The 18,721-nt window shown below is 39.4% G+C and overlaps 1 protein-coding gene across 1 annotated transcript in view; it reads left to right on the top strand.

Moving 5' to 3' along the window:
* Positions 1 to 18,721, top strand: part of KMO (kynurenine 3-monooxygenase) — a 59,662-nt gene that overhangs the window by 17,032 nt on the left and 23,909 nt on the right. Inside the window, exons 2-8 of the mRNA XM_001093900.5 lie at positions 1,377 to 1,446; positions 2,272 to 2,369; positions 3,549 to 3,638; positions 7,796 to 7,844; positions 12,897 to 12,984; positions 14,403 to 14,568; positions 17,291 to 17,362. Of these exons, the coding sequence (XP_001093900.1) occupies positions 1,377 to 1,446; positions 2,272 to 2,369; positions 3,549 to 3,638; positions 7,796 to 7,844; positions 12,897 to 12,984; positions 14,403 to 14,568; positions 17,291 to 17,362 (633 nt within the window). The remainder of the gene's footprint in view (positions 1 to 1,376; positions 1,447 to 2,271; positions 2,370 to 3,548; positions 3,639 to 7,795; positions 7,845 to 12,896; positions 12,985 to 14,402; positions 14,569 to 17,290; positions 17,363 to 18,721) is intronic.

The following is an 18,721-nucleotide window of genomic DNA, read 5'->3' as shown; positions in this document are numbered from 1 at the left end:
AATGGGCAAAAGACCTAAACAGATGCTTGGTAAAAGAGGAGATCCAAACAGCCAATCAATATACGAAAAAGTGCTCACTGCACTCCAGCCTCAGTGACAGAGCGAAACTCTGTCTCAAAACAAAACAAAACAAAACAAAAGTGCTCAACTTCCCTAGTAATTAAGCATATGCAAATTAAAACTACATTCCTCTCCGACTTACCAGGTTGCACCCTCCCACTCCACAATAATGAAAAGTTTGAGAACATCAAGTGCTAGCAAAGATAAATTCTGAGAAGCTGCTGGTGGGAAAACACATTACGAACAAATTTTGAAACAGTTTGGCATCATAAAAGTAAAGGCACATAAACTTTTGACCGGATATTCCATTTCCATGCATAGAACCCTCGAAAAAAATATCATCATATATGTACCAGAATTCCTGCACACAAAAAAATGTTCTTTGAAGCATTGTTAACATATTCCCAGACCAGAAACAACTGAAGTGTCCTTTGACAGTAGAATGGATGATCTGTGATCTTTCATGTAATGAAGAATCATACAGTAATAAAAAAAATGGATGACCTTAAGTTTACATGTAATCATGTAAATGAATCCCATAATGTTGCCTTAAAGAAGCAAGATGCAAAAACAAACCACACACACACACACACACACACACACGGTAATTCTAACTATATGGTTAAAAAATGGGTAAATGGCTGAGCACAGTGGCTCATGCCTATAATTCTAGCACTTTGAGAAGCCAAGGTGGGAGAATCACTTGAGCCCACAAGTTTGAGACCAGCCTGGGCAGTATAGTGAGACCCCATCTCTAAAAAAAAAACTTTAAAAAATTTTAATGGGTAAAATTAAAGTATATTGCTTAGAAATATGTACACCTAAAGGCTAAAATATAAAAAAGCAAGAATGGGTTATTACAAAAGTCAGAATAATATTTACCTCTTTGTGAGAGGAAGGGGACTATAACTGGGGAGGAGGTGGGGGGAGTTTTGGAGGAATGACGCTATTCTACTTTTTGACCAGAGTAGTGGTTATAACGGATGTAAGGTTATAAAGAATTGCTTTCTAATTATTCTGTAAGCTATATATGTTTTATGTTCTTTCTGTTTGAAAATTATCTCACTATAAAAAAGTAAAAAAAAAAGACTTCTAAAATTGTATTACTTAATCTTGAATAATATTGCTATTTTTGCCACTGATGCTTTTCAGCAGAAATTGAGTAAATCAATGTGATAAATGAGGCTAGTAAAATATGACCACACATGATGTGAGGCTAGTAAAATATAGCCACACATGATGCTTCATTTTGCTGCTAAAAATTCCCTATATTTGTGGAATCAGATAAATATTTAATTTTTTTTGTTAATTTCTAGGTCGGCTCATTACAAGCATGCTTTCTTGCAAAGAGGAATTTCCAGATTGATGTATATGAAGCTAGGGAAGGTACGTCCATAGTGAAAAATGCAGGATGAAGGCTTGGCATGGTGGCTCCTGGCACTGTGGGAGGCCAGGGCAGGTGGATCGCTTGAGGCCAGGAGTTTCAGACCAGCCTGGGCAACATGGTAAAACTCCATCTCTACAAAAAATACAATAATTAGCTTGGTGTGGTGGTGTGTGGTAGGATTGCTTGAACCCAGGAGGCGGAGGTTGCAATGAGGCAAGATTGCGCCACTGTGCTCCAGCGTGGCGGAAGGAAGGAAGGAAGGAAGGAAGGAAGGAGGGAAGGAAGGAAGGAAGGAAAAAAGAAAGAGAAAGAAAGAAGGAAGGAAGGAAGGAAGGAAGGAAGGAAGGAAGGAAGGAAGGAAGGAAGGAAGAGAAGGAAGGAAGGAAAGGAGGAAGGAAGGAAGGAAGGAAGGAAGGAAGGAAGGAAGGAAGGAAGGAAGGAAGGGAAAGAATGGAAGGAGGGAAGGAAGGAGGGAAGGAAGGAAGGAAGGAAGGAAGGAAGGAAGGAAGGAAGGAAGGAAGGGAGAGAAAGAATTAATTGCAGGATGTGGTTCTAATTCTTTGACTTATTTTTCTTTAGATTTTCTGAACTTAAAAAGTTTCTTTAATAAAACAATTTTTTTAGAAAAACTAGTTTTTTTAAAAAAAAAACACCAACTATCTAAATTTAATATAAATTTACTGCTGTTAGCATTTTCTTTAGAAGAATTAAGAAGGTCTTTAATTTGGTTCTGAATGAACCAATTGTTCAGGTGCGGTAATTTTGCTTATCCTGGACTAGGATATAAAGAGTGTATAACATGGAGTCTGCTTCCAATGTCTCAGATCCTCGAGTGGCTGACTTCACACGTGGAAGAAGCATTAACTTAGCCCTTTCTCATAGAGGACGACAAGCCTTGAAAGCTGTTGGCCTGGAAGATCAGGTACTTAATGTATCTTTCTTATAGAAGATAATACCTGGTATTTTTCAACAATTGCGTGGATTTGATTTCATCCTGGCTTAAAAAGTACCATTTAATACCAAGAATCTCTGCATGAAAACTCATTCTACTAAAGCTTTTAATATTTGAAATTTGGCAAGAGGGTGAACATTGGACACTTGAAGCACCCGAGGGGGCCCCTGCAACCGGATGATTGCTTCCGATACTGGGTTCTCAACAGGATGGTGCATCAATGCCTGTAGAAAGTGAGAGTCAAGATGGCATCCAGGATAAGAGGAGCCAAATTCCTTTTTTTTCCCAATTGCACAGGCCCATAATCTCTTATCCACAATTTTACACTCCAAAAAACTCTGAAAACAGAAAGCTTCTCGTCACTCATTGAGTAGCAAAACCTGACCTGACATGAGACTCTTTGTAGTCTTTTAAAAATCTCATTTAGCATAAATATGTTTTGCTACAGAAATTTTGTGTTTGATTATGGGATGGGTTTATGTGATATCAGCATATGGGTACTACATTACTTTTTAAAATTGAAAAATTCTGAATTCTGAAACCATGAAGCCCCATGGGTTTGGATAAAGAATGGTGGGCCTATAGCAGATTTTCATCATATGAGCTTAATGCTATAGACCTTTTCACTGTCTACGTGTAGCTTGGTAATATAAACAGATGTGATATATGTATTTTTCTTGATACTACTTTCAGTGACAATGTGTCTTTGAGCTGATAATACAAGTAAATATGAGTGTTATTTGCATTCCTATTATTTTCTCCCAGATAGCAGCAGCCATGTGTAAGAAAACACTTTGCATTGAATGTTAGGAGCCCTGGGTTTTACTCCTTATAATCTCCCTTTTTGTCATGATGGGAAAATCACTTAACCTCTGTAACAACAAATCACTTTCCTCAATCTGTGATATTTGATTTAGATCAGATAAATTTTAAGCCAGTTCTAAGATCTAAGATTAAAAAAAAAACTAAAAGCTTCATGATCACCATTTTCATTGAAGGAGTTTCTACCACGTTGGGCTTCTATGGCCTTTCACAATTTTTAAAATGTCTTGGAGAATACTTGAAATTACATTTAAAAATCAACTTCTATCTTTCTCGCATAATGCCATGTTACTGTCAGTGAACTCAATATTTCTGGTTTCATTTCAGATTGTATCCCAAGGTATTCCCATGAGAGCAAGAATGATCCACTCTCTTTCAGGAAAAAAGTCTGCAGTTCCCTATGGGACAAAGTCTCAGGTAGGTTTACCCCAGAGATCATTGTTCGTGCACTGATTATAAGGAAGTCAACGTCTGGAACTTGCCTCTTGCTTGATGGCCCCTCTCTCTCCAGTCCTATCTCTTACATTGCTTGGCTTAGTCTAGACCCCAGGAATACAATACTAGTTAGCAAGTTTATTCAGAGGAGATGCTCAAAACAAGCCCCAGATCAGAATAAACATTCAAAAAGAATTAGCTGTTACTGTTCTTATTGTGCCGTTTCTTGCCTTTGTGCTGCCCTGCTACCTGGGACACCCTTTCCCTCTTTTCTCCTTTTCAATTAGATGGAGAAGATGACTATCTTATTTGTCGTCAAACATAATGTACAAGAACAATCTAGAAGCTTTCATGATGTTGTTGCCCTTCCCTAACTCACCCTCTTTCTCAAAATTGGGCTTATAATAGAATATATAGAATGATCCAGAAATGCTTTCGGTACTACACGATTTCTGAAACAACAGAGGCCAGATGAAGATGGAGAGTTTATGAAAGCAGACTTATTATCCTGCTGTGTGCTTTCCTTATCTTTCACACAGTAACACACAGAAGAGGGGGAAATCTGTATTTCATCTAATTAGACCTTCTGATTCTGTTCTTGAGAGATAATGAATGCACCAAACATCCATCGACAAGAGAAAAACTCCAACTTGCTTTATTTTTATCCAGCTATGCCTCCTTTTATGAAGTGCAGAGTCTGAGTGAGATTCATATTCTTCTAAGTCTCCGACCCTCAGCAGAGCTCTCATTGAAAGTAGACCTGTGCTTCTCAAACTCACCTGGGATCCTGTTAAAATGCAGAGTCTGACTCATTAGGACTGGGGTGGAGGCGGAGGTTCTACAATTCTAACCAGCTTCCGGGTGTTTATTTGTTTCACTGAGTTGAGAGTGAAATCAACGCAATCCTCTCACTGTTCACTTGTATTAACAAGGAACGTCCGGAGGAAGGCCAAGTCACCATAGCAGTCCCCGCTTCAGAGACTGAACCGGTAATGTATCCATAGATAAGATACGGTTCAGGTATCAGAAAAGCTAAATGAGGAGAGGGACTTGGACCTGACACCATCACCCCCACCACCGTGTGTGTGTGTGTGTGTGTGTGTGTGTGTGTGTGTGTGTGTGTGTGTGTGAGCGAGAGAGACAGTGTGCATACATTCCCCAAGAGAGTGAACGTGTTGGTGTGAGTTCCCATTTTGCGGCCTTCAATGCATTACAAGGAGGAAACGGCCCCTCCCGCATCATTCCTGCTACTTCTCAATTCTTAAGAATTGAGTTTATGCAAAATTTACAGGGGCCCCACATACTTCAGTTTTTCTTTATCGTCACTTTTATATCTCAGTCAAATATGGCGGCCTCCTTGCCCTTTAAGAACTGCATAAAATTGCTTTACCTGGTCAGTTCCACCGCCCGTGGGAGCACAACGCCATTCCCATGACTCTGGGATTTCTTCACATCCCCGGGGAGCCCACCTTCTCTTGGCCTCGCAAAAGTGTTACGATTATAGGCGTGACCGGGCGCGGTGGCTCAAGCCTGTAATCCCGGCACTTTGGGAGGCCGAGGCGGGCGGATCATAAGGTCGGAAGATCGAGACCATCTGGCCAATATGGTGAAACCCCGTCTCTACTAAAAATACAAAAAACCAGCCGGGCGAGGTGGCGGCGCCTGTAGTCCCAGCTACTCGGGAGGCTGAGGCAGGAGAATGGCGGGAACCCGGGAGGCGGAGCTTGCAGTGAGCCGAGATCGAGCCACTGCACTCCAGCCTGGGCGACAGAGCGAGTCTCTGTTTCAACAAAAAAAAGAAAAAAGAAAGAAAGAAAGGGACACTCTGGTGTTCCTGCAGGGCTGACAAGTCTCTCAGTTCCCAGTTGACTGAGGTGGAAAGAAAATATCTTCCCCATGTAAATTAATCTTCATAATTTGGGCCAAGCACGGTGGCTGACACCTGTAATCCCAGAACTTTGGGAGGCCAAGGTAGATGGATTGTTTGAGCCCAGGAGTTCAAAACCAGCCTGGGCAACATGGCAAGACCCTGTATCTACATAAAAAATTTAAAAATTAGCCGGGCATGGTGGTGGGCACCTGTAGTCCCAGCTACTTGGGAGACTAAGGTGGGAAGATCGCTTGAGCCCGGGAGGTTGAGGCTGCAGTAAGCCATGATCAAGCCACCACACTCCAGCCTGGGCAACAGCAAGACCCTGTCTCAAAAATTAAAAAAAAAAAAAAATTAAAAATTAAAAAACCTTTATAATTTGAATGTTTCCTAACATAATTTAAATGACAAGTTTGATTTCTGTCGAAATACAGTCTATTAATAACTTAGCTTTGAGGAAGAGAATGAAGATGTTTCTGTTCATTTTAAATTATACAAAGACAGGAATTTCTTCTTCAGTCATTACCACTGACCAAGTTATTTTTACACTAAGTATAGATTTAGCTGTTAATGTATACTTCTATTTTTGGATGAGGTGAAGATTCATAAATTAGTATATATGTGTTAAAAATATTTGTTATGTCCCATAATTTGGGAAATTATATGCTTTAAAATTTTAAAGAATAGATTCACCATGAATTACCAGCTTGCATTATGACTTTAATGGGCCCCAAGTGGCACTTTGGCCTCCATGGGCTCCTTTTCTAGAAAAATAATAAATATTAAAAATTAGATTTTATGGGTTCATTGGTATAAAGATTAATAAAATCCATGCTGGATTTATTATTACATATTTGTTATTATATAATACTTAACATTTTTCTTTTTTTCCTTTTCTTTCTTTCTTTATTCCTTTCTTTTTTTTTTTTTTTTTTTGAGATAGAGTCTCACTCTGTCATCCAGGCTGAAGTGCAGTGGCACGATCTTGGCTCACCGCAACTTCTGCCTCTCGGGTTCAAGCAGTTCTTCTGCCTCAGCTTCCTGTGACTACAGGCACGTGCCACCACGCCCAGCTAATTTTTGTATTTTTAGTAGGGACGGGGTTTTGCCATGTTGGCCAGGTTGGTCTTAAACTCCTGACCTCAATTGATCGGCCAGGTTGGTCTTAAACTCCTGACCTCAATTGATCGGCCTGCCTCAGCCTCCCAAAGTGCTGGGATTACAGGGATGAGCCACCATGCCCGGCCACTTTTTTCCTTCTGATTTAAAAATAAACTAAAATCAAAACATTTTTATAATACTTTTAAGAGTCCTTAAAAATGTTTTGATTTAGTTTATTTTTAAATCAGTAGGAAAAAAGTGGCCTGGTGATGTGGCTCATCCCTGTAATCCCAGCACTTTGGGTGGCCATGGTCGGTGGATCACCTGAGGTTAGGAGTTCGAGACCAGGCTGGCCAACATGGCAAAACCCCATTTCTACTAAAAATAAAAAAAAAAAAAATTGGCTGGCTGTGGTGGCGGGCACCTGTAATCCCAGCTACTTGGGAAGCTGAGGCAGGAGAATCGCTTGAACCCGGAAGGTGGAGGTTGCAGTGAGCTGAGATCTCTCCATTGCACTCCAACGTGGGCAACAGCACAAGACTCTGTTTCAAAAAAAAAAAAGTATTGTAGGCCCATAGGCACTGTGCCTACCTTGCCTCAGGGGAGGGTCAGCTTTGCTGAATTGTCCTATAAAGTTAGAAACAACCAACACATGTTCCATGCAAGGACTGGTCCTATTCCTATCAACCTTCATCCCTACCACAACCAACATACACACACACACACACCCCTTTTACATTGAAATGAAAGCCTTCAAAGTTGTCTCTTCAGGAAATAACACTTTGATTCTAGTGATACTGTCATGACTGAAGTTTTTCTAAGAGCTAAATTTGGAGACCTAAGCTGAAAATATTACATTTATGATTTGTTTTTGATATAGAACTCTCTTGATGAAAATTATATTTTAGCTACCAGAGAAGGATTTGATTTTTAAAGTATTAAACTTTGAAAAAGCCTAAGTGTAAACTTGGATATTGTATTATATGTGTTTGGCTAAAGCGTTCTTTTTTAAACAAAAAAAAAAAAGGTCATTTAGCGAAATGGTTACAAAATTAAGCTTGCAACCCTCTGCTAAATAATAAATATGTTTTATTGCTGAGTGAATAACTTAGAATTATATTTGTCCATTCACCAGAAACAAACAGTATCTACCCTACTTTTCTTGCAGTATATCCTTTCTGTAAGCAGAGAAAATCTAAACAAGGATCTATTGACTGGTAAGTCTAATGCTTTCATTTACCAGTTGTCATTTTGAGTAAAGCACATGACACTAATCTTGTCATATGATTTACTGGATTTGTTTGCTGCTCCTTTCCATGGGTTATGAAGAGCAAGACTATGTATGTTACAAAGTCCTTCTTGAAGTTAGGTATGATAGCTCATGCCTGTAATCCCAGCACTCTGAGAGGGTGAGGCCAGGATCGCTTGAGCCCAGGAATTTGAGACCAGCCTGGGCAACATGGAGAGACCCTATCTCTACGAAGAATGAAAAATTAGCTGGGTGTGGAAGCGTGTACCTATAGTCCCGGCTACTCAAGAGCCTGAGGTGGAAGGATCACTTGAGCCAGGGAGGTCGAGGCTACAGTGAGATGTGAGTGATGCGATTGTACCACTGCACTCCACCCTGGGCAACAGAGGGAGACCCTGTCTCAAAAAAAGAAATAAATAAACGAAGTCCTTCTTGAAAATATCAATTGCCTAAAGTTTTTAGAGAAGAGGTCTTGCTGTCACCCAGAGTGGTGTGCAGTGGTGCAATCATGGCTCACTGCAACTTCGAACTCCTGTGCTCAAGCTATCTTCCCACCTTGGCCACCCGAGAAGCTGGGACTACAGCACATGCTACCACATACGACTAATTTTTAAATTTGTTTTGAAGGTAGAGTCTTTCTATGTTGTCCAGGTTGGTCTTGAACTCCTGACTCAAGTGATTCTCCCACCTCAGACTCCAGAGTAGCTGGGATTACAGGTGCTAGCACCCACTTCACTGACTATTCTCTGAACTGAAATCATTTGTTTAACATGTACTGAATCCCCATGGTCTCCTAGGCACCAAGTGAATGAATGTTCACGCTGATGAAGAACTCACACTCTAATGGAATGATAGATAAACTCAAACAATTCGCAAAGTGACACAATTAGATTTGCCTTTTGGGCCAGGCACGGTGGCTCACGCCTGTAATCCCAGCACTTTGGGAGGCTGAGGCAGGTGGATCACAAGGTCAGGAGTTCGAGACCAGTCTGGCCAATATGGTGAAACTCTGTCTCTATTAAAAATACAAAAATTAAAAAAAAAAAATTAGCTGAATGTGGTGGCACATGCCTGTAATCCCAGCTACGTTGGAGGCTGAGGCAGGAGAATTGCTTGAACCCAGAAGGCAGAGATTGCAGCAAGCCGAGATCACGCCATTGCACTCCAGCCTGGGTGATAGAGGGAGACTCAGTCTCAATAATAAAATAATAATAATAATAATAATAATAATAATAATAAAGATTTGCCTGTTAGAGAGATGAAAAGCCGTAGTGTGAAGACTGAGAAGGGGTTGCAATCTTCAAGGGGTTTCCATAATCCCTGGGCACAAAAGGGCCCAAGAATAAAGCTATAGTAATGTGGTTGGAAAGTAGGGTGTAGATTCATGATATTTGTAACAGAATAAATCGATAGATAGGGGATATAGAAAGTTGAGAAAGAGAAAGGTGTAAAATAGAACCCTGAAGTTTTAAATTTGTGTAACTAAAAAAGGCCTACCTATTCATGGAAAAGCCACTGGATTAAAAATTAAATTTGTAGCTTGCATAGTCAATCCAATCACACCCCATGTATCCCTTACTAAGTTTAAGCCTACATTGTAGTTGCTTTTCCTCCCCTCAGCATTTGTATTAAACAGATTTATTCCCAGCAAAGCATGCCACTTAATATTTCTACTGTCTTTTAAACTAGTCCCTCGTGATGGAGCCCAGTAGACTCTGATTTTTAAATAGAGGCTGTACATGATTTATCTTTGTTTCTCCACAATCCCCTCAATACATCTACTGAATGTAACTGAATCTAATGGGATTAAACTGGGAGGGGAGGGCTATGAGAAATTTCACTTTAGTTGATTCACTAGATATAAGAGAGAGGGTTTAGTATTATTCTTAATTGTATTTCTTTAGTTATATTTGTCAGACTGCCTTTTGGATGGGTAGATGGGTGGAGTGGAGGCAGTTTGCTAGGTATATTCAAGTTGATATCAAGAAAGCAAATGAACCAGCCAGGTGCAGTGGCTCACATCTGTAATCCCAGCACCTTGGTAGGCTGAGGAGGGACGATGGCTTGAGCCCAGGAGTATAATTGCACCACTGCATTCCAGCCCTGGGCCACAGAGCAAGTCGTCAACTCAAAAAAATCAAAACAAAACAACAACAAGAAAAACCCACAAAACAGCTGTTACAAAAAGCAGTATAGCAGACCTATGACACCGTCTTTCTAAAATCCTCTCAATTTATCAAGATAAAAATAACAGCAAACATCCATTGAGGCACCAAGCTCTATGTTAAGTGTTTTACATGCAGAGATTTGCATAACCCTTCCAACAACTCTATGAGGGGGAAATTACTTTTATTTCAGTTTCACAGATGGTGAAATGGAGGCTTAGAGAGCTTGGATCACACTGTTAATAAGTGGTAGAATCTGGATTTAAATTTGAGTCTGTTTATCCCAAAGTCCATGCTTTTAACTATTATGACTTCTGCCTCCGATATTATATATAAAACATCTGTTAATACTAAGGAACTTAAAACATGGGAAAGGTACAATCTTAGTGTACACATCAGAAGTTCCCCAAATTGTTTTTCATTAGGAATGTGCTGCATGGCACACAATTTCATAAATGCCATAAATACATCAATAAAATGAATGCTGAATCTCTTCACTCTTTGTTGGGCATATAAAGTTTGTTCTTTGTTTACAGGGCATCAAATGTGGGAGGTTTTCATTCCACATATTTAATCAATTATAAATGCTCACTTCTCCCTAACTTTACAAGCTCGCGTCTGACAACATTGTCTTTCCATGATTTCCCTACATTGGCATTTCATGCGGGATTGTTTCATGGTTCATCCGCTGTTCTGTGAGATGTTAATAATTGTTAAGCCAAAGCAAACAGACAAAGGATGTGTGGCCAAACAAGTTTGACAAATCCTGCATCAAACAAGTGTTCAGCCTTTTTTCTTACAGTACGTCTCAGGGCTTTTGTTATATTCTTGGTCTGCATTGCGGATCTTCCAGAGCAGCACAGTCCAACATGTGGCCACAAATACCAGGCACGTGTGTACTTTTCAAATTTATACTAACCGTGTTAAAAAAAAAAAAAAAAAAAAAAAGGAAGGTGGTGTTATTTTTAATAAGATACTTTAACCTAGGCCGGGCACAGTGGCTCACACCTGTAATCCCAGCACTTTGGAAGGCTTAGGTGGGTGGATCACCTGAGGCCAGGAGTTTGAGACCAGCCTGGTCAACATGGTGAAATCCCACCTCTAGTAAAAATATAAAAATTAGCTGGGTGTGTTGGTGGGCACCTGTAATCCCAGCTACTCAGGAGAATCTCTGGAATCCGGGAGGTAAGCCAGGAGAATCTCTGGAATCCGGGAGGTGGAGGGTGCAGTGAGCTGAGATTGCGCCATTGCACTCCAACCTGGGCAACAAGAGTGAAAATCTGTCTCAAAAAAATATACATATATTTTAACCTAATATATCCAAAATATTATCATTTCAATATGTAATCAATATCAGAAAGTTATTCACTGTCATTCTTTTTATATATGCTTTTTGTTCTAATTTGCCAAAATGTAATGCAGGCAACACATCTCAATTTAGGATAGCCACATTCCAAGCACTCAAATGCTACGTGTGGCTGGACACTAGGACAGCACAGCCCAAGACAGAGTATTCGGCATTACTCTTCTGTCTTTGACAACAGAACAGTTTTTTTGAGGGAGTATATCCCAGAACTAACGTTCTATAAAAAATTGTTTAGGATGTAATACTATACACTTATGTAAAACATAAACATAATTTTGTTAAAAGTTTATGTCACCAACACATGTTATGTTTCTAAAATATATCCTTGGCATATCAGGTCAACTCTGATTACTTCAAAGTTATTTGACAAACTACTTATACATAGATGAATTTCTTTGGTTTAGGGTCTGTCAGATTTTGCAAGAAAGTTAAAATCTTCAAACCCCAAATCAAACTGAAACAAAACAGAGTAAAATAAGACAAGATTGAGATGAAGAGGGGAGATAAGTACAGGCAGGAATAGAACTCCTGCCTTATTTTCCCCATTTTTTTTCAAATTCAACATTCTTTTTATGTACTTTTTTGACATACAAAAAACTGTACGTAATTAATGTATACAGCTTGATGAGCTTGGTCTTTAATTTTTTCACTTTGTGTGACCTCAAGCATTTGACCTTTACTTCCAGAATCTTGGTTACTCCCTTTTTAAGATGAAGGATTTTGAACTAAATCATCTCTGAGGTCTAGTCCAGCTCTGACACCTGTATTCTGATTTGTGCCTTTAAGAACAGTAAATAGGCTATATTTATAGATGAATACATGAGCATTAATAGGGACAAAATCATATTTTCCTGTTGTAACAAGGACATAATTAATAGTTCATAAACTGAAATTCACTCAATTCTCTAGAGTGCTAGCAGGCAAAACAGAAAATTCTGAAAATAATTTGTTTCAGTTTATTGAGAGGTTTCAAAGCTTCTTACTCATTTTCCCCCTAACTATTCCAGTGTTTGATTTCAAAGAGATTTAAAGTCAACAATCTCTATTTGTGACAACTTCAATCGGAATTCCGGAAAACTAGCTAAAAAGAGATATAGAGACATGCAGAATATGAGGAAAGGAGCTTGGCTGAATATTTCCAATCACAGCAAAACCTTAGATTAGAGGCGATGTCCGAAATATGAGATGCTTGCTTCTTTCCCAGGGTGCTAATAATTACAGCAATGCAAGAGTTTGCACAGTGGAATCAGTTGGATGTTTCCTTTTTGAGATGAGAATAATTGGTTTTTATTCATCTGTTTTACTAGCAAATTATACTGAAATAGTTACCAAACAGTTGTCAAATTCCATTTAAGTGAACTTATTTTAACATTGTTATGAATAAAATTCTCTACCATACTGTTCCCAGAAAACAATTAATATTTCAGTTTCATTAAGCGAAATGAGAATTGAAATTTCATTCTGTTTGCCTCTTTCTCCATTTCCTCAGCTGCTGAGAAAAACCCCGGTGTGAAAATGCACTTTAACCACAAGCTGTTGAAATGTAATCCAGAGGAAGGAATGATCACAGTGCTTGGGTAACTATGGGTCAGGTTTTGGACTTCAGAGGTGAAAGCTGGGAGTGGAGAATTGTATCCATAAACTTTGTTCTTTGGCTCTTTTGAAAGAGTTAAAAGATTATTGAAAGGATCATCCAAATAGTTTCTAGATTCAAGGAATTTTAGATTGAAAATAGGCCCTGATCCATCTGAATACCAATGCCAATAATTCTTAATTCTCATACTCGCTCACCTTCCTACTGTACTGTATTCCACACTGGTGACTCTAATGTGCTTCAGACTCTCTCCTCTCTCACAAATACGTGACCCTCCACTGCTGTCCTGTTCTCTTTCCAGGTGCGATTTCTCTGCCTTTCCTCGGATGATTCTATTTCCTCTAAGGTTCCAAGCCTCATATCCCACTCTTGTGATATGCTATGGATCCACATGCATGGCTTCAACAACCACATCTCTAAGATGAATATTTCCAGTCCAAGCCTCTTTCTTCATTCTAAATCCTTATAGAAGCTCTAATCAATTTATGTTAATTTCCCATCACACATCCTTGCTGGAACATCTTGCCATTATCTCAAACACATCTAAAACCTTGATCACCTGCTTCTCCCAGATCACATTCCATTCCTGACTTCCCCAGAACTAATGCCCGAATAATTAGAATCATTCATGATGTGTTCTTCCCCCTGTCCTCTCCCATTAAATCTAGAACACTCCTCAGTATCTCCTACTTTCTACCAGCTTCAGAGTCTGTCTTCCTCCTTCTAGCTGCAGGACAGTACTTCTGGCTGTCATCCCTGCACATGTACTATAATATGTTTCCATCACCTCATCCCTGTTTTCTGCTCCCTTTGGCATTCTGCCTTCACTTCAAACTGCCAAGGAAGTTTTCTTAAATTGCAACTCTTCATACATCATTCCCCTAATAGAAAAGTTCAGTTTCCCTTTTGCCAGAATAATGTTTTCAAATCTTTTATCTTAACATTCAAGATTCTCTTCTTTTCCTCTTCCTTTCTCTCCCTACCTTGTATTCTTTTCTTAAGCTTTTCTTCTAATACCTCTGCTCAAGCCAAATGTACTGTTAGAAAATCCTGGTCACATCCTTGTGGTTGTACACACATTCATTTGTACACTTGGAACACTTGCCCTGTTTTCAAGATTCTCCTTCTTCATGCAAAAATCTCAAATCCTGTCACACTTCTGTGGCCTACCATGTCTTTATTAATCAGTAGGGTGTTGTGCTATTCTCATAAGCAAATGTATGACTGGGACAAGTGTTTTCATCTAAATGTTACATCTATTAACTCAAAGCTCCAAATCAAACATGTAAAAGTGAGCTTTCTAAGTTATCTGTGGAGCCACTGCTTCTCACACCCAGAGGTACATCATCATTTTCACCACTAGACATATTTTTCTTTTGGATGTTTTGTTCTGTTTTTCAGATCTGACAAAGTTCCCAAAGATGTCACTTGTGACCTTATTGTAGGATGTGATGGAGCCTATTCAACTGTCAGATCTCACCTGATGAAGAAACCTCGCTTTGATTACAGTCAGCAGTACATTCCTCATGGGTACATGGAGTTGACTATTCCACCTAAGAACGGAGATGTGAGTCCTTGCCCTTTCTCAACGCCTTCGCACAACCCTTGCACCATGAGTGCAAATGCATATTCTAGTGCAGTCGTTCTCAGCAACATGTCTTGATCCATTTTGAGGCCTATCACAAGAACTTTGTAATTAATAATAAATTGGATGCATAGGTATCTTTTTAATAATACAATTCTCAGTCCTTTCTTTTTTGATATGCTTTCTTGAGTGAAAAAGAAAGGAGAAGGCTGGGCATAGTGGCTCAGGCCTGTAATCCTGGCAATTTGGGAGGCCAAGGTAGGAGGATGGCTTGAACCCAAGAGATCAACACCAGCCTGGGCAGCATAGGGAGACCCTGTTCTTGGTAAAAAATACAAAAATCAGCCAGGGATGGTGGCACACCCTGTGGTCCCAGCTACTTGTGAGGCTGAGATGGAAGGATTGCTTGAGCCTAGGAGGTCAAGGCTACAGTGAGTTGAGATCATGTCACTGCACTCTATCCTGAGCAACATAGCCCAATCCTGTCTTCACGGAAGGAAGGAAGGAAGGAAGGAAGGAAGGAAGGAAGGAAGGAAGGAGGGAGGGAGGGAGGGAGGGAGGGAGGAAGGGAGGAAGGGAGGGAGGAAAGGAAGGGAAGGAAGGAAAAGGGAAGGGAAGGGGAAGGGGAAGGGGAAGGGGAAGAGGAGGGGGAAGGGGAAGGGGAAGGGAGAAGTTACAACCCTCCTACTGGAAACACATAAAGGATTTGAATAATATCATTTGTCTATGTTCTCTTGGGAGAAAAAAACAGGTTGATGATGAATCCTTCAGTATACTGACAATCCAGGGTTCTTATAACCATGATTAAATCAAATAATAGTTATTAGATAAAATGACTAGAAAATGGTTGCAAAGTGATTTCTATTGTGTTTTTCTCATTTCCTGGTTAAACCGTATGTGACCACAGGCAAATAAGTGGTATGTAATTTTTGATGTTGTCATAAGCAAGTAAGTATAGGAACTTGTTAAGGAAAAAAATGCTAACAGAAACAGTAAGGATATTGGCTTATAAGTATGGATATGCAAACAACATTAAATACTTGATTTGCATATAAAGCATACATTTTTAAGATGCTGATTTCATCTATCCTTGGAAATCCAGACAACTGTAAAACAGCTAGTCAATATGGGATAGTGTTGTTAAATACTAAATATCTGCCAGTAAAATCCATATTTTCACATTTCCTTACCTTTCTATTTCATCCTCATGGTCAAAATGCATTCGCTAATTTTTTAGTGCTTTTTGTACTGGTTTTCAGATAGCTTCAGTTCTCATGGCCTAGAATCTGTAACTCTGGATTATAGGATAACAGAATTCTGCTGAAAAATTGTTCCACACTTAAGAAGAACTGTGCTTGCTAGATTTAAGTAAGCCCTTTATTTTCTAGGTATACATAATAAATAGTAATAATTGATGGTTTTAAAAAATGTCTCCACTCTTTTAAGAACACTGTTTAGGCATAGCAATGTGACTCAGACATGGGAACATTTTGCCATGGCCCAAAAACAATCTTATGAGACTCTCTATTTTTCTTTGTCTTTTTTTTTCTTTTGTTCTTAATGTAATGCATGAAATAGGCACTTGCACTCCTCTGATGGTTGGAGTGGGGGCAAGAGATTGGGTAAATGGCTTTCTACCACTAGTATTACTGTTAAAAAGAAGTAATTGTTTTTCATATGTATTGCTGTTGCCTATTCGACTGCACTGTAAGGTCAAGAGTTATGTACGTATTCACTTCTGTGTCTGTGTGTTGGGCTTTCTTTGGGAGTCCGAGGCTAAAAAAGCAAGAAAGGCACAGTCCCTTCAGCTAAGACACAAATAACTATGATACAGTGTAAAAATGTTTGCTGCAAGACTATGCTGTTTTTTCGGTATTCTTACTATGTAAGATATACATGGAAGGTGCTCTCGAAACATCTGTAGAAAAATAATACAAATTTGAAATAATTGGAAAATTGTTTGCATATTTCCATGTATATAATACCCCTGGGAACCTTCAAAAATTTGGGTCACTTGGGTCTTTGGGTCAATTGATCTACCCAAGCAATTAATACTTATTCAGGCTGTTATTGTATTAATAGTAATTACAGAGGACTTACTAAAGAGATAAGACTCTTCTCTATTATTTATGTGATAGGAAACAAACGATAAGAAGCTTGTTTCTAAAATTTTGGTTTGGCTCATGAAATTTAAATGTAAGACTTTTCTGTCCAGTATAGATAAGTTCTGAAATAAGGCAAAAGATAAAGTAAAAAAAAATTATATAAATATATACATAATGTGTGTGCATACATTATACATGTGTGCATATACACACATGTACACATCTAGATATGTGTATGTATGTGTGCTTATATACCAGGTATAATTATACCAGGTGTGATTCAAGATTTGAGAACATAAGATGTTCCCTCTCTCTCTGTCTTTTTCCTTACATATACACACACACACACACACACACGCATGTATTCCGAAATTTTGAATTATACCTGGTGTCAAAAAAACCTATCTAAGGTTGAGTTTATAAAGACAGAATACAAAGTGTTTTCTAAGACAACTTCTATTTTATGTAGCAGTAGATGTGCATATCATCATATATATGGTACTGGTTTTAATTACTGTGGAAACTATTATAAAGCTGAGTCTGTTTTATAGGTTTGCTATATAATTGCACTAATCAATCATATATTCTTTTTTCTGCAGTATGCCATGGAACCTAATTATCTGCATATTTGGCCTAGAAATACCTTTATGATGATTGCACTTCCTAACATGGTAGTATAGAATTTTTTATCAACTGTAATTTTGCATCTGTAATTAATGTTGTTTATTACTTACGTTTGTACTTAGAATGTATATACCTAATTGATCTCTTCATTGTTTAATCTATTTAGTGATTGTAGCTTTGAAACTTTGGGATGACTGAGGAAAAATCTGAAGGATTTCCAGTTATTTACTTTGGAAAGGAGATTTAACTTAAATGAATGGGTAACGAGAGTTTATGTGTGGTGGTGCCTGTCATCTCCACTAAAGACAATTTAGGAAGAAATGGCCCTCCCAGAAAAGCCAAAGAGATTAGGTTGTCTATTAGGAAGCGATTCAGCCTTTAAGGTCTGTAGTACATTGGAATATGCATTATCAAAAGAGAGCATGGGGCTGGGCGCAGCAGCTCACACCTGTGTTCCCAGCACTTTGGGAGGCCAAAGCAGGAGGATTGCTTGAGCTCGGGAGTTCGAGACTGGTGTGGCCAACATAGCAAGACCTTGCCTCTATCAAAAAAAAAAAAAAAAAATTGCCAGGCATGGTGAAATGCGCATCCCCAAGTACTCAGGAGGCTGAGGTGGGAGAACTGCTTGAGCCCCGAAGGTGGAGGCTGCAGTAAGCCGTGATCATCCCATTGCACTCCAGCCTGGAAAGCAAAGCAAGACCCTGTTTCAAAAAAAAAAAAAAGAGAGCATGGCTTTTCTTTCATTAGACCCTAGAGACTTTTTTCCTAGGTAGATATCGCTGTTTCCCAGGTTGGGGTCTTTTTCTTTCTGTTGGTATCTGTCCTGGGGTCCAGGGCCTAGTAATACTATCTTAAAAGGAAGAAAAAGAGATGTCAAATCTAACCAACCTATTAGTTATTTATTTATTTATTTATTTATTTTATTTATTTTTTTTTTTTTTGAGACGGAGTCTCACGCTGTTGCCCAGGCTGGAGTGCAGTGGCGCGATCTCGGCTCACTGCAAGCTCCGCCTCCCGGGTTCATGCCATTCTCCTGCCTCAGCCTCCTGAGTAGCTGGGACTACAGGCGCCCGCCACCGCGCCCGGCTAATTTTTTGTATTTTTAGTAGAGACGGGGTTTCACAGTGGTCTCGATCTCCTGACCTTGTAATCCGCCCGCCTCGGCCTCCCAAAGTGCTGGGATTACAGGCTTGAGCCACCGCGCCCGGCCTAGTTATTTAAAGAATGTAGGTTGGGCGTGGTGGCTCATGCCTGTAATCCCAGCACTTTGGGAGGCCGAGGTGGGTGGATCACCTGAGGTCAGGAGTTCCAGACCAACCTGGCAACATGGAGAAACACCGTCTCTACTAAAAATACAAAAAATTAGCAGGGTGCGTGCCTGTAATCCCAGTTACTTGGAGGCTGAG

This window comes from Macaca mulatta, chromosome 1 (assembly GCF_049350105.2).
Source record: "Macaca mulatta isolate MMU2019108-1 chromosome 1, T2T-MMU8v2.0, whole genome shotgun sequence".
Classification (NCBI taxonomy): domain Eukaryota; kingdom Metazoa; phylum Chordata; class Mammalia; order Primates; family Cercopithecidae; genus Macaca; species Macaca mulatta.
The sequence above is the reverse complement of the archived record's forward strand: the minus strand, read 5'-3'. Positions and strand labels throughout refer to the sequence as shown.